General features: G+C 38.7%; 1 protein-coding gene across 4 annotated transcripts in view; it reads left to right on the top strand.

Moving 5' to 3' along the window:
* Positions 1 to 12,723: 12,723 nt before the first annotated feature.
* Positions 12,724 to 17,500, top strand: part of secisbp2l (SECIS binding protein 2-like) — a 40,938-nt gene continuing 36,161 nt past the window's right edge. For all 4 annotated transcript variants that reach the window (XM_067419176.1, XM_067419177.1, XM_067419178.1 and 1 more), the window contains exon 1: positions 12,724 to 12,880. In XM_067419176.1, coding sequence (XP_067275277.1) covers positions 12,734 to 12,880 — 147 coding nt within the window. In that variant the 5' untranslated portion in view covers positions 12,724 to 12,733. The remainder of the gene's footprint in view (positions 12,881 to 17,500) is intronic.

Consider the following 17,500-nt stretch of genomic DNA (forward strand, 5'->3'; position numbering starts at 1 on the left):
GGTCTTAACCCCTCAAAGTCTTGGTCTTGTCTTAGTCTCAAACCCTCAAAGTCTTGGTCTTTTCTTGGTCTCAAATCCTCAAACTCTTGGTCTTAACCCCTTAAAGTCTTGGTCTTGTCTTGTTCTCAACCCCTCAAACTCTTGGTCTTAACCCCTTAAAGTCTTGGTCTTGTCTTGGTCTCAAACCCTCAAAGTCTTGGTCTTTTCTTGGTCTCAAATCCTCAAACTATTGGCCTTAACCCCTTAAAGTCTTGGTCTTGTCTTGGTCTCAACCCCTCAAAGTCTTGGGTCTTAACCTCTCAAGGTTTTGGTCTTGTCTTGGTCTCACCCCCTCAATGTCTTGGTCTCAAGCCCTCACAGTCTTGGTATTAACCTCTGAAAGTCTTGGTCTTGTCTTGGTCTTAACACCTCAAAGTCTTGGGTCTTAACCCCTCAAAGTCTTGGTCTTGTCTTGGTCTCAAACCCTCAAAGTCTTGATCTTTTCTTGGTCTCAAATCCTCAAACTCTTGGTCTTAACCCCTTAAAGTCTTGGTCTTGTCTTGGTCTCAACCCCTCAAACTCTTGGTCTTAACCCCTTAAAGTCCTGGTCTTGTCTTGGTCTCAAACCCTTATAGTCTTGGTCTTTTCTTGGTCTCAAATCCTCAAACTTTTGGTCTTAACCCCTTAAAGTCTTGGTCTTGTCTTGGTCTCAACCCCTCAAAGTCTTGGGTCTTAACCTCTCAAGGTCTTGGTATTGTCTTGGTCTCACACCCTCAATGTCTTGGTCTCAAGCCCTCAAAGTCTTGGTATTAACCTCTCAAAGTCTTGGTCTTGTCTTGGTCTTACCACCTCAAAGTCTTTGTCTTGTCTTGGTCTCAACCCCTTCGAAGTCTTGGTCTTGTCTCGGTCTCACCCCCTCAATGTCTTGGTCTTAACACCTCAAAGTCTTGGTCTTGTCTTGGTCTCAACCCCTTCGAAGTCTTGGTCTTGTCTCGGTCTCACCCCCTCAATGTCTTGGTCTTAACACCTCAAAGTCTTGGTCTTGTCTTGGTCTCAACCCCTTCGAAGTCTTGGTCTTGTCTTGGTCTCGCCCCCTCAATGTCTTGGTCTCAAGCCCTCAAAGTCTTGGTATTAACCTCTCAAAGTCTTGGTCTTGTCTTGGTCTCAACCCCTCAAAGTCTTGGGTCTTAACCCCTCAAAGTCTTGGTCTTGTCTTAGTCTCAAACCCTCAAAGTCTTGGTCTTTTCTTGGTCTCAAATCCTCAAACTCTTGGTCTTAACCCCTTAAAGTCTTGGTCTTGTCTTGTTCTCAACCCCTCAAACTCTTGGTCTTAACCCCTTAAAGTCTTGGTCTTGTCTTGGTCTCAAACCCTCAAAGTCTTGGTCTTTTCTTGGTCTCAAATCCTCAAACTATTGGCCTTAACCCCTTAAAGTCTTGGTCTTGTCTTGGTCTCAACCCCTCAAAGTCTTGGGTCTTAACCTCTCAAGGTTTTGGTCTTGTCTTGGTCTCACCCCCTCAATGTCTTGGTCTCAAGCCCTCACAGTCTTGGTATTAACCTCTGAAAGTCTTGGTCTTGGTCTTAACACCTCAAAGTCTTGGGTCTTAACCCCTCAAAGTCTTGGTCTTGTCTTGGTCTCAAACCCTCAAAGTCTTGATCTTTTCTTGGTCTCAAATCCTCAAACTCTTGGTCTTAACCCCTTAAAGTCTTGGTCTTGTCTTGGTCTCAACCCCTCAAACTCTTGGTCTTAACCCCTTAAAGTCCTGGTCTTGTCTTGGTCTCAAACCCTTATAGTCTTGGTCTTTTCTTGGTCTCAAATCCTCAAACTTTTGGTCTTAACCCCTTAAAGTCTTGGTCTTGTCTTGGTCTCAACCCCTCAAAGTCTTGGGTCTTAACCTCTCAAGGTCTTGGTATTGTCTTGGTCTCACACCCTCAATGTCTTGGTCTCAAGCCCTCAAAGTCTTGGTATTAACCTCTCAAAGTCTTGGTCTTGTCTTGGTCTTACCACCTCAAAGTCTTTGTCTTGTCTTGGTCTCAACCCCTTCGAAGTCTTGGTCTTGTCTCGGTCTCACCCCCTCAATGTCTTGGTCTTAACACCTCAAAGTCTTGGTCTTGTCTTGGTCTCAACCCCTTCGAAGTCTTGGTCTTGTCTCGGTCTCACCCCCTCAATGTCTTGGTCTTAACACCTCAAAGTCTTGGTCTTGTCTTGGTCTCAACCCCTTCGAAGTCTTGGTCTTGTCTCGGTCTCACCCCCTCAATGTCTTGGTCTTAACACCTCAAAGTCTTGGTCTTGTCTTGGTCTCAACCCCTTCGAAGTCTTGGTCTTGTCTTGGTCTCACCCCCTCAATGTCTTGGTCTCAAGCCCTCAAATTCTTGGTATTAACCTCTCAAAGTCTTGGTCTTGTCTTGGTGTTAACACCTCAAAGTCTTGGTCTTTTCTTCGTCTCAACCCCTTCGAAGTCTTGGTCTTGTCTTGGTCTTGGTCTCAACCCCTCAAAGCCTTGGTCTCAACCCCTCAAAGTATTGGTCGTCTTGGTCTAAACAACCATTGGTCTTGGTCTTGGTCTTGACTCGGTCCCTTATTAGGTGGTCTTGACTACAACACTACCCATTATAAAGCATGGAAAAGCCAGAATATTTGTACACCTATGGCTTGAGGGTGAGTAAATTATAGGTTAATTAACATTTTTGGGTGAACTATCCCTTTAAACATTAATTTCCAAATAAATGTTTCAGGAAAAAACATTCCATGAATGATGTGTAAATAACATAGAAGTACCTTTAAGACGTGTACTTTCACTCGGCGTCCATCTTATAATCGTGCAGCTCCTATCTCTTTATTGGGGAAACATCAAATTCTCCAAAACGCTTAATTTTGATTAAATTGATTAATTGAAATTGATTAAATGTCATGTTTTAAATCACTAATGAAATCCGACAACAACTGTCTCATCAGTTTTGTTTCTAAATGCTTGAACCATGACAAAAAAAGTGCTCATTATAGCAACCGGAGCTTCTAGTGAAGCGATGACTTTCCTAATCAACGATTGGCTCTTTCATTAAGAAGGCGGGACTTATTCCGCCATTTTGTGTGTTGCACTTTCTCCCGTTCACAAGTTCTTCTTATGATTATAATAGTGTGTCTGAATTTATAGGGTCTTCATCTCAATTTAGAAACAACAGCAGTGAGAGATGAGCATAAGTGTGTGTGACATTGATGGATTTGTCTCTTCTCATTTGAATAATTGGAAGAACAAGCAACAAGACATCAATATTAACGCTGTGAGAAAAAGATAGAAGGTCAGTGCCAAAACACTCTCTCTGTTTATGTGTGTATGTGTGCGTGCGCGCGCGTGTGTGGCCTCATTGCATCCACATGGTTCGAGTCTGTGCGCGTGCATATGGTTGCGTGCGAGACTCCAGCGGCGCGCGTGCTCTCGGGGCGTCTGGGGTATGATGTGTAAAAAAACAACCCCCCGTGGACTTAAATTAGTGTATAAAAGGAGAATCACGCGCAAGCCTTGTAAAAAGTAAAAACACAACATGTGTAGTCACGCATCTCGCCACGGTGACCGGAGGGAGTCTGCGCGCGCGCGCCCCTCCGTGAGATCTGAAACTCTACCGCGCTTTTTTTAACCCATAAAATTACACGCGCAGAGCAGCAGCGGATTCCCGCCAAAAGCACTCTTGGCGGGAGATCGTGTGAAGAAACAGGTCAGAAACAGGTTTATTAATGCTCATTAGTGGAGGTATAAAATATTTATTGGCAAGCTGACATTAAACCGGCGATAAAGTCTCGTGTGAAGCCCATTCCTGCCACATAAAAAAAAAACATGCTCTGGTAAATCACAATTATGACATAAAAATACATAATTATGACACGCTAAGTCTTAAATGTGATATTAAAAAGTCAAAATGATAATGTAAGTCGAAATTAATTATGACTTTTCCTCAGAATTGTGATATATGAGTTTTCATCTTGAAATTCTGACTTTATAACACGCAGTTGCAACTTTACATCACATAATTCAGAGAAAAAGGTCAGAATTGTGAGATAAAAGTTTTGGTAAATCACAATTATGACACAAAAAGTCATAATCATGACTATACTGCAAAAAAATGCTCTTCTTATTTCTTTTTCTTTTTTTTTCTTGTTTCCAGTCCAAATATCTAAATATTCTTAAATCAAGATGCATTTAATAGATCAGTAAAATGGCATATGATTTTTTTTCTTGTTTTCTGCGGGGGAAAAATCAAAATGAAGTGAGTTTTTGCTTAAAACGGAATCAGAAACGAGATTATTTTCTATATATTTTCTAGATATATTTTCATTTTCATTTTATTTTCAAAAAATCAAGAAAAAGTATCTCACGTCATATTACCGATCTAGTAAATGCATCTTGATTTAAGAATTATTAGATATTTAGACTGGAAACAAGACAAAGTACATACTGAGTAAGAAGAGCATTTTTTGCAGTGTAAGTCATAGTTGAGATATTAAAAAGTCAAAAATGATGACTGTGTAGTAATAATAATGAATTGTTGTTATAACATTGAGTTAAATCATAATTTTGAATTTTTATTGTGATGTCTTATAATGATAATAATGTTTTAATATGTAAAAAAAAATTCACAGAGTTTATCACATTATAAGTTAGAATAAATTTCATAAAGTCAGACTCCTCCAGTTCTTTTGCACAGGGGCTTGTGGGTAATATCAGCCGAAAAGCATGTGCGGATGAACTTTGAACATCATCCAGAAACCTTTCGCAAACTATTTTTATCGCAGCCTGCATGATTCGGGACGCTTTAATTTTGGGCTGCTCCATCTGGCAATGAGAATAATTCCTGGTGTGTGTAGTCACGGCCAGAGGTGTTTAGTTTAATCATGTTTTTTATGTGTCTGTTAATAACACCGCAAACACTTTAATTAACACACACAGGTGAGCAGCGCTTTGATCGCTTTCAGATTTTCAGGTCATTCTGTTGAGAACTCAAAATGAGTTTGAGTCACGATAGACTGAGATACAACAGCGCCACCTTTGGGTGAATGTGAGAGTTGTCTGGGTTTCCATTGACAGCACTTTTGATAGATACTGACCACTGCAGACCGGGAACAGCCCACAAGAGCTGCAGTTTTGGAGATGCTCTGACCCAGTCGTCTAGCCGTCACAATCTGGCCAAACTCGCTCAAATCCTTACGCTTGCCCATTTCTCCTGCTTCACACACATCAACTCTGAGGACTAAATGTTCACTTGCTGCCTAATATAAAGACTCCATGAGTTACTATAGGTGGAATTGAGTCATGAATGATATTCTGCTGTCTATGCAATCACGAAATAATTAGTTTAATCAGTGTATCGGTAACACTGCAGTATGCTTGCATATGTGACTGATTATGTAGCCTACGCCTAAATGTCTACATATATTAATACATTTTAAAATATTAAAATACAATGATGTTTGGCATGTTGTATTACAAAATGTATTCTAGATTCGGTATCATGAACTAATGAATTTGTACACTTGAATTCATGCATTTGTTCATCTTGTTATATCTGTGTAGTTCATATAAAGACATGAAGTGTGTAAGCGCCTCAGAGAATCACAGAATTCCTGTAGTTTGTTACTGTAAACGCGTGTGTGTGTGTGAAACCTCTGAACTCAGTGGCCGGTTTATGTTTTCTGTGCCAGTGTTTTTAGGGTTGTTTTGAAGAATAGTGAGAACAGTATTGTTTTGTGGGACGTATGGGTTGGGCTAAAAATGGAGCATTCTTTGCAGGAATTCACAGAAACACAATGACATCATTAATTTTGTGAAAATGCACAAAACAAATCTGAGCTTTACAATACTGGGTGTCGCATCAGTTCCTGTGTGTGTGTATGCGTGTGTGTTTATGCGTATGCGTGTGCGTGTGTGTGTGTGTGTGTGTATGCGTGTGTGTGTGTGTATGCGTGTGTTTTCATGTTGAAGGTTAAAGGGCTGGTTGATGATGATTTGACTTGTTTAACTGTAGTGTGTGTGTGTGTGTGTCTGTCTGTCTGTCTGTGTGTGTGTGTGTGTGTGTGTGTGTGTGTGTGTGTGTGTGTGTCACTGTTTGAGCATGAACAACATCTGTAAAATCACGACACTCAAAGGGAGATATTTTCTTCTACAGAAATCTCTCTTTAAGGACTACAACAAACGGCTGTAGAGACTACAACGAGCTAGTGACATCACCTGAACATTTACATAACCCCGCCCCCGGGATCAGGCCATCCTTAAAAATATTTTGGTTTGCAGTAACAGTACATTTTTTTAAAAAAAGGGTCGGTAGGTAGGTCTATATTTTTTTTTTTCAAATTTTAATACAAAAAAAAAAGTTAATTTTTGGTGATGGTGATTACGTAGGTATGAATTTAAACAAATTGGCATATCGTGACATCACTGACTGGGTCTTCAAGCCGTGCCTTCGGGCGCATAGGCTAATTGCAGGCTATATAGACCACAAACAAATTGAAATATTTGTCAAAAACATGTTTATTGCATAAATTTCAGGTGCATTCTTTAAGAAAAGGGTCCAACCACCAGCTAGCTGTCATTGACTCAAAGCTGTCAACCCTCCCTTTTTTTCCGGGTTTCTCAGGTATTTTAGCTCTTTTCCCGCTGTCTTCCCGTTTTAGTATTTTCCCGTGATATGTTTCTTATTTTTACGCTCGATTGTGTTAACTCAGAACACGCAACTATTTGTGTCTCTGAAGTGGCTTGCACTTCTTGCCAGACCAACGCATCTGGTGATATAGACTAGTGCATTTGAATATTAAAAAGCAAAAAGTTGTTTTTATGAATTCAATTAATTAAGTAGCTATAGACGGTTTCAACGGTAACAACATAAACAAACGCTACTGCGCATGCGCGCTTTTGTGGCCCAAACTTAACTTCCGGTAGACGACAATAACACCAGAGGATGCGTTATCTTTCTTACGCCGCATTCACACGGGGCGTAGGCGTTAACGCTTCCCATTTACTTTGAATGGGTGACATCATCCGTTGCCGAACTGAATTGTGGGTTCCGTCGCGGCGCTTCACTCGCGTTGCAAGCGGCAGAAGTTGAAGAATTCTCAACTTTTCAAGCGCCAGCGCAGGCGTCATCCAATCAGATCGCCGTATGCAAATATCCTACAGCAGACGCTAGCCAATTGCGTTCATTACTGCTCCGTGAACCATCCAGACCATAGACCGTTAAAAATCCAGACGCAGCTCCTGGACCACTACGTGATATTCTTCCCGCTGTCGGCGCTTTTTCGGGATTTAATGTACTTAACAGCTTCGTGCACCTGTGCAGTGCGCTGACAACAACTACACGGGCAATCGTACTCGCACATACAACCAAAAAAGGCGCTTTTTTGTGTTGTGTTTTGGTCCAAGCGGCAAGTTAATGTGATTGGCTGTTGTCACTATGACGATCGCGTCAGCACCCAGCTTCAGCCACGCCCTCCGTCAAGCGTTAACGCCTACGCTCCGTGTGAATGCGGCGTTATGCGTTAGCATCTTTAATTTTGATTGTGCACCATTATCTTAATGTATAGATTTTTTTTTGTTTCAGCATGTTTATTATAAATAATCTCCCATTTATGTCTTTAATATAGAGTGGGAAAACGCCCCACTTAAAGGGTAGGTCAAAAATCCTGTCATTCATTACTCACCGTCACGTTGATCCCAGAGTTTCCGCTAGAAAACAATGGTGCCGGTCAAAGTGACCGGCAGAGGTTTCGTTTTCCGGACATTTTGATGATATGCCGGTCAAAAACTCCTGAAAGCAGTTTATGTAACTTAAAAAAAAAGACCATGTTTATTAGCCGAACTTTCAAATAGACGGAAAAAATACATGAACGTCCGATTGGCGTCAATCAACCAATTTTTTTTTAACTCATAGGCGTAATTTGCAGGTGGGACATGTCCCTACCACTTTTTTAAAACATCTTGCTTCACGGATTAACCTAACTAATACAAACAATGCAGTTCAATGCAGCAAACGCGGCTCCTGCAGTCTTCACACAGACGAGCGCTTTAATCTAACGCTTAACGCCGTTGCAGAGACTTCTGTTTGTTCCGGTCAGATCGCGAAACAAAACGCACAAAAACTGTTCCTGCTCTTGATGTACAACCACTGATGGTATTCGGTTTTGATGAGAGAAAAAATAGACCACGAGGGCAGATTAGAAACGAGAACTTCTGACAAGTTTAACAGACTAGACCAGTGATTAATCCCTTAAACTTTAACATCCCGCTCATGCCCATCGCCGTGATCATCTGTATAACGCTGGTTGTTTACCGTGAGTTCTGAACACTGCACCATGTGCTTATTTAAATCTTTTCGTTTCTACACATATTAGGCTACATATTCCTCATGTCTGTGAGGCGAGCCTGCCGAGTTTCAGTTTATTTGAGACGCGCTTCAGTTCATGATGAAAGCGATGGCTTCCGCGACCTAGTCTTATTTATTTCTTATTAATTAAATACATGCAATTAACCGAAGAACCCTTTATTAAAATTAAGAGACAATTTGTACAAAACGAAAGAAAGGCTTTTTACAAAACAAAACTTAATATTAAACTAAATATAACCACCAAAATCATTTCTGACCCACTCGCATCTTTGCACTTATAGCCTATCATAATCAGATGAAATCTAAAAATAATATTATAATATTTAAACATAAATATGAAGAAAAAAAAACATTGTTTAATGGCTACAACAAGTATAGTAAGCTACAGATTTATGTCATGCCTGAGCTGGATTGAAACGAACATAATTTTACCGGTGGGTTCACAGTAGCCTATATAAATGCATGCGCACTCGCCTTTCAATTATGCAATGCGTCGGCATAACATGTTTCTTTGTTTCATAATATAAGAATAATGTTGGGAAACTTGTGTCATGTGCTCTCTGCTTGATTTTTAATATTTATATCATGTTAACCAAGAATAGTACGTCAAAATGTATTTCTACTGAGTAGTGCGCCATACAAACAGACACAGACCGGAAGTTAACTTCGGGCCAGGCGCGTAACCGTAGCAACGCGCGTGCGTTCGATGAAACCGTCTATAACCAGCTATTCAATCAAGAGCAGTGAGTGAGTCCTTATCTTTTGTTTGACAGACAGCAGTAAAGGCTACTGCCCCTTTAAGACCTAATACAGAGATATGCATCGTCTTTCTCAACTGTATAAAGTTCTCTTAAGGCATATACAGACTGTCTGATGGATACTCATCAAGATCGACATGTTGACATACTTTTTGTGTGAGTTTATCCGTTCAAACGCAAGACTTGAAAGAACTCAATATTTGCGCGCTGTGAGACGTGCGCGCGCTGCGCACAGAGACAGATCTTCTCTCACTGCAGAGTTCTCATTCGCGTCTTCTGGCGAATATACTGAGTGATGACGGCGAAAATGACTGGTCATACGGCAGCACTCGCATGCATTGAACACAGTTTACAAAGATAGACCGTTTTGCCCATGTTTTCTTTTATTATCGCTGTTGTAGTGCACGTGTATCCATCGACAGAACCATACATAAAGCATTATTTTTCAAGTTACAACTAGTGCCGCCGCTCCCACCACGCGCTGGGGTCGAGCAGAACACACGCTACCCATAGCAACGCGTTATGACAACGACATTTCAGACTGACAGAGACAAGATAAACGGCTTTTCCGCCATTTGTTACTGTTTTGTACACGTTGTTATAATAAAACGTTGTTTTATTCGCCACAATATAGTAATGATAAATGTTGAGAGGGGCACTTTTGATTCATTTTCAAAAAGGGCAGGGGCTTAAAGCCCTCCCCTCTGCAGTGCACTTGCCTGGTGTGTGTAGCGTGTCCATGGTCCTGACTCCTGTCACACAATGCGGCGAAATCTCCGACAGGGCTTTAACAGTCTAACGTTACAGTGAATGAGAGTATGAGCCGAGCCGAAACGAACGCACGTGCAGGCCATAGTGTGACATCCGTTAACCATAGTGTAAACATAGATGACGTCACGGGTTTTTCTATAAACGAAAGAACGTAGCCTTCGTTTGTATGGCCCAGGCAATTTATACATTTATAATACTCTAAAATATAATTCATATTATTTTATTACTGTTGTATTAGTTGTTTGAAAAGTAAAAAAAGAAATTGGTCGGTCTTAAAGCCCATTTACAACCGGCAAGTCGGTCGGACTAAAAGGGAAAAAAAATAAAAAATTGAGTCGGCCCTAAATTGACAGGGTCGGTCGGGTTACGGCAAACAAGAATATTTTTAAGGATGGCCTCATGTCGAGAAGATGACATCATCAGTTATAACCGTAATTATACTGAACTATCCCTGTTCTCTCTTCATTAGCAGATATTCTCTGGCTCATCTCACAGCGATTTAGAGATTATCATGACAGAATATGCTAATCAATAACTGAAGATCGTTAACTCATAAACTCATCAACTATCGCTTCAGAAGCGTCCTGTCTCGTTCTACATGTTCTCTCTTCTTCTGGAGTCCCTCCATCATTGTCCAACTCCGGTTTGATCATAAAAGGCTGAACAGTTTCTGATATTTTCTGTGTGTGTGTGTGTGTGTGTGTGTGTGAGGTAATCAAAGCTGCTAACATGGGCTCTTGAAGCTCCGCCCTCTACCTGAAAGGGGCGGGAACACCAGCTCATTTGCATTTAAAGGGACACACACAAAAACGGCGTGTTTTTGCTCACCCTCAAAAAGTGACAATTTCAACGTGCTATAAAAAATTAAATGTGGTGCATTTTGAGCTAAAACTACACACACACACACACACACATACACACACTTATTTTACATATTGTAAAGCGGGGTATAATTATAGGACCTCTTTAACGGGTCAGATCAGGTAGAATTCTTTGTTTGGACAAACAAATCACACACCTCATGCCATTGATTAGAAATTTGCCTAACATCGTAAAATCTGCGATTAAACGCCACAATATAAAATCAAATATTTCTCATGCTGCTTCACATTTATTTTATATCTCATAGAGATCATTTGAGTCTGTTTTTATTTCTCTTTGGGTATTTTTAGGAGGAATATCTGAGACAAAATTGACATAAAGACAATTTACAATCAGGTCCCATCGCTTCTCAAAAAAGAACAAATGTGGGCGGGGCTTGAGTGTGTCTGTGGGGAGTTGATTGGATGGCTGTGGTTTGCTATTGGCTGATCTCATGTGAGTGACAGGTGGCCCCGCCCTCATCATCAGAGAAGAGATGAAGATATTCTGATCCAGGATTATTAACACAATAACGACGAGCTCGCATTCATTCCCGGCGGGTCAGGGGGGCGTTCTGACCCAGTCTTTTCAAACAAACATAATTAGCAATGGAAGCCAGAATATTAAATGTCCCAGCGGTGGATTGACCGAGTAATCAATGTTTAGTAGAGGAGGATCAAAATGACAATTTTAGATTTGGAGCCAAATTACAGGCTTGTAAAAATGACTTTAGAAAGATGGCAGGATCATTATTTTAATCTCACATAGAGATTGGTAGATCTTTTAGTGAAAACTTTAGCAATTTTTGTTGCATAATATGCCAATGGTGACCATTAAAAAATGGGAGAAAAGCACTTTTTTGTCTAAAGTTGTGCCTGTAACTCAAGAAGTATTAAAGATATCATTGACATAGTTGTTTCATGCAATTGTTTTGATAGAGGGAAACAAGATACATTTCCATTATCACTGCTTATTTGTTCTTTAGACATTCTTCCTCAAACACAATAACTATCCGCTGTTTAAAAAGGGATTTGGTTTTTGACCACTGAAAATTCAACATGGAGCCACATTGAGATTTCCATTTCTGTGGGCACTGCAAAACATGCTTTTGTACTTGGTAATTTTGTCTTGTTTCTATTAAAAATATCTAAAAATTCTTACATTAAGAAACATTTACTAGACAAGTAATAATTATTGTCTTGTTTTGGGAAAATAATTCAAAATGAAGAGAGTTTTTGCTTAAAATAAGATAAATAATCTGCCAATGGGGTGAGAAAAATAATCTTGTTTTCTGTTTGAATTAAGATTATTTATCTTATTTTAAGCAAAAACTCTCTTCTTTTTGAGTTATTTTTCCCAAAACAAGACAATAATTTTTACTTGTCTAGTAAATACTTCTTGTTTTAAGAATTTTTAGATGTTTGGACTCGAAACAAGACAAAAATACTAATGAAGAAAAGCATTTTTTGCAGTGGGACTTAACCATAACGCCTTGAAAATGAAGATTTTAAAAGAAAAGTTAATTAAGAATGAGAATCCAGAAGGACATTACGATATCTTGAAAGCTTCTTGAGTTACAGGCATGAAAAAAGCATTAAAAGAACTATATTAGGGAGTGGACATGGCAAATTATCTTCTTTAAAGGGATTTTTTTCTGCACAAGTTTAAAATAAATGACGTGTTTAAAATAGTAGATGTGTTTTACTAAATTTATTGTCCGAAGCATACCAAGTGTGTAGGCTACCATAGATAGACTTCCACCTCTCCTTTAGAAAAATGTAATTTTTGTAACGTTGTAACGGATGCAAGTATTGAGATTATGTATGTATTATATGTATATGTTTGCATTGTGTTCTGGTTATAGCATTAATAAAAAATTAATGTATTTAAAAAAGTCAGTTCAGCGCATGCGTGTGGATTTTCTGCTCCCTAGCGGCAGCACGGCAGAAATACAGAAACGCATTTCCGTAATGACCCTCCGCGGCTTCCGTCCCAGATGAGTGTCAGTCAGTCAGTCAGTCAGTCAGTGACGGACATCAGAACGGGAGCAACACCGGATCATGCCCGCGCTTACCGGCTCCTGACAGCTGCACGCGGCTCGGTCCCGGTGTCGGCGCGCGACATGGACGGTGGTGAGAGAAAGGTAACGAGATTTCGCCGCACACGGACGCGACTAACACCCGCTGGCCTCACATTAGCTTTAGCATTAGCAGCGCTCGCGGGATTAATAAAGTCCAAAACGGCGCAACGACGGATTATTATTGTGATCAAACACTCGCGTGTGTGTGAGATATGCGTTTTATGTGTGTAAATCAGAGCTGACGCGATGCTGAGAGCGACGCGACGCGTCAAAACAATGACGCCCCTTGTTATAATCAATGAAACAAAACTAGATCCATAACAGAGATTAACGAAATATCAACGGACAGGTCGGTTTTGAGTATAACCGCTTATTACAGTACCAGGGTAATGCTGATGTTCTTTAATGTGATTCGGCAGAACCGAGTGAATAATATTATGGCACATTAACACGGGTGCCATAGTAACAGCAGCACAGCACTGTAGTTTCCTATCAGGAAACATGATTATTGACCACACACATCTGCATTATGAAGATTATTGATCTGTGAATGAGTGACACGCATAGAAACAATAACGTACTGTGTTTGAGACTGTAATAGTACTATAGTAAATATTACATGACTGAATGTACAGTATCTGTGATAGCACTTGACTGACTGTGATATTACATTGACTGTGAATTACATGACTGACTACATTATCTGTGATATTACATTGGCTGTGATATTCAATGACTGACTGTACATTATCTGTGATATTACATTGACTGTGATATTGCATGATTGACTGTACAGTATCTGTGATATTACATTGGCTGTGATATCCAATGACTGACTGTACATTATCTGTGATATTACATGACTGACTGTACATTATCTGTGATAGTACATTATCTGTGCTATTACATGACTGACTGTACATTATCTGTGATAGTACATTATCTGTGATATTACATGACTGACTGTACAGTATCTGTGATATTACATTGACTGTGATATTACATGACTGACTGTACAGTATCTGTGATATTACATTGGCTGTGATATTCAATGACTGACTGTACATTATCTGTGATATTACATGACTGACTACATTATCTGTGATATTACATTGACTGTGATATTACATGACTGACTGTATAGTAACTGTGATAGTACATTGACTGTGATATTACATGACTGACTGTACAGTATCTGTGATATTACATTGACTGTGATATTACATGACTGACTGTACAGTTTATGTGATATTACATGACTGACTGTACAGTATCTGTGATATTACATGACTGACTGACTGTACAGTATCTATGATATTACATTGACTGTGATATTACATGACTGACTGTACAGTATCTGTGATATTACATTGACTGTGATATTACATGACTGATATTACATGACTGACTGTACAGTATCTGTGATATTACATTGGCTGTGATATTCAATGACTGACTGTACATTATCTGTGATATTACATGACTGACTGTACATTATCTGTGATATTACATTGACTGTGATATTACATGACTGACTGTACAGTATCTGTGATATTACATTGACTATGATAGTACATTGACTGTGATATTACATGACTGACTGTACAGTATCTGTGATATTACATTGACTATGATAGTACATTGACTGTGATATTACATGACTGACTGTACAGTATCTGTAATATTACATTGACTGTGATATTACATGACTGATATTACATGACTGAATGTACAGTATCTGTGATATTACATTGACTGTGATATTACATGACTGATATTACATGACTGACTGTATAGTATCTGTGATATTACATTGACTGTGATATTACATGACTGATTTTACATGACTGACTGTACAGTATCTGTGATATTACATTGACTGTGATATTACATGACTGATATTACATGACTGACTGTACAGTATCTGTGATATTACATGACTGTGATATTACATTGACTGACTGTATAGTAACTGTGAAAGTACATTGACTGTGATATTACATGACTGACTGTACAGTATCCGTGATATTACATGACTGACTGTACAGTATCTGTGATATTACATGACTGTGATATTACATTGACTGACTGTACAGTATCTGTGATAGTACATTGACTGTGATATTACATGACTGACTGTACAGTATCTGTGATAGTACATTGATTGTGATATTACATGACTGACTGTACAATAACTGTGATAGTACATTGACTGTGATATTACATTGACTGACTGTATAGTAACTGTGAAAGTACATTGACTGTGATATTACATGACTGACTGTACAGTATCCGTGATATTACATGACTGACTGTACAGTATCTGTGATATTACATGACTGTGATATTACATTGACTGACTGTACAGTATCTGTGATAGTACATTGACTGTGATATTACATGACTGACTGTACAGTATCTGTGATAGTACATTGATTGTGATATTACATGACTGACTGTACAATAACTGTGATAGTACATTGACTGTGATATTACATTGACTGACTGTACAGTATTTGTGATAGTACATTGACTGACTGTACAGTATCTGTGATAGTACATTGACTGTGATATTACATGACTGACTATACAATAACTGTGATAGTACATTGACTGTGATATTACATGACTGACTGTATAGTATCTGTGATAGTACATTAACTGTGATATTACATGACTGACTGTACAGTAACTTTATTACATCACTGACTGTACAGTAACTGTGGTATTACATCACTGACTGTACAATAACTGTGATATTGACTGTGAAATTACATCACTGACTGTACAGTATCTGTGATATTACATGACTGACTGTACAATAACTGTGATAGTAAATTAACTGTGATATTACATGACTGACTGTACAGTAACTTTATTACATCACTGACTGTACAGTAACTGTGGTATTACATCACTGACTGTACAATAACTGTGATATTGACTGTGAAATTACATCACTGACTGTACAGTATCTGTAATATTACATGACTGACTGTACAGTAACTGTGATATTGACTGTGATATTACATGACTCACTGTACAGTATTTGTGATATTACATTGACTGTGATATTACATGACTGACTGTACAGTTTCTGTGATATTACACAACTGACTGTACAGTATCTGTGATATTGCATGACTGACTGTACAATAACTGTGATAGTACATTGACTGTGATATTACATGACTGACTGTATAGTATCTGTGATAGTACATTAACTGTGATATTACATGACTGACTGTACAGTAACTTTATTACATCACTGACTGTACAGTAACTGTGGTATTACATCACTGACTGTACAATAACTGTGATATTGACTGTGAAATTACATCACTGACTGTACAGTATCTGTAATATTACATGACTGACTGTACAGTAACTGTGATATTGACTGTGATATTACATGACTCACTGTACAGTTTCTGTGATATTACATGACTGACTGTACAGTATCTGTGATATTGCATGACTGACTGTACAATAACTCTGGTAGTACATTGACTGGGATATTACATGACTGACTGTCAGTATCTGTGATATTACATGACTGACTCTACAATAACTGTGATAGTACATTGACTGTGATATTACATGGCTGACTGTACAGTATCTGTGATAGTACATTAACTGTGATATTACATGACTGACTGTACAGTAACTTTATTACATCACTGACTGTACAGTAACTGTGGTATTACATCACTGACTGTACAATAACTGTGATATTGACTGTGAAATTACATCACTGACTGTACAGTATCTGTAATATTGCATGACTGACTGTACAGTAACTGTGATATTGACTGTGATATTACATGACTCACTGTACAGTTTCTGTGATATTACATGACTGACTGTACAGTATCTGTGATATTGCATGACTGACTGTACAATAACTCTGGTAGTACATTGACTGGGATATTACATGACTGACTGTCAGTATCTGGGATATTACATGACTGACTCTACAATAACTGTGATAGTACATTGACTGTGATATTACATGACTGACTGTACAGTAACTGTGATAGTACATTGACTGTGATATTACCTGACTGACTGTACAGTAAATGTGATATTACATGACTGTACAGTAACTGTGATATTACATTGACTGTGATATTACATGATTGACTGTCAGTATCTGTGATATTGCATGACTGACTGTACAATAACTGTGATAGTACATTGACTGTGATATTACATGACTGACTGTACAGTATCTGTGATAGTATATTGACTGTGATATTACATGACTGACTGTACAGTATCTGTGATAGTATATTGACTGTGATATTACATGATTGACTGTACAGTATTTGTGATAGTACATTGACTGTGATATTGCATGACTGACTGTACAATAACTGTGATAGTATATTGACTGTGATATTACATGACTGTGATATTACATGACTGACTGTACAGTATCTGTGATATTACATTGACTGTGATATTACATTGACTGACTGTATAGTAACTGTGATAGTACATTGACTGTTATATTACATGACTGTGATATTACATTGACTGACTGTATAGTAACTGTGATAGTACATTGACTGTGATATTACATTACTGTGATATTACATTGACTGACTGTATAGTAACTGTGATAGTACATTGACTGTGATATTACATGACTGACTGTACAATAACTGTGATATTACATTG

The sequence above is a fragment of the Pseudorasbora parva genome, chromosome 16 (assembly GCF_024679245.1).
Source record: "Pseudorasbora parva isolate DD20220531a chromosome 16, ASM2467924v1, whole genome shotgun sequence".
Classification (NCBI taxonomy): Eukaryota; Metazoa; Chordata; class Actinopteri; order Cypriniformes; family Gobionidae; genus Pseudorasbora; species Pseudorasbora parva.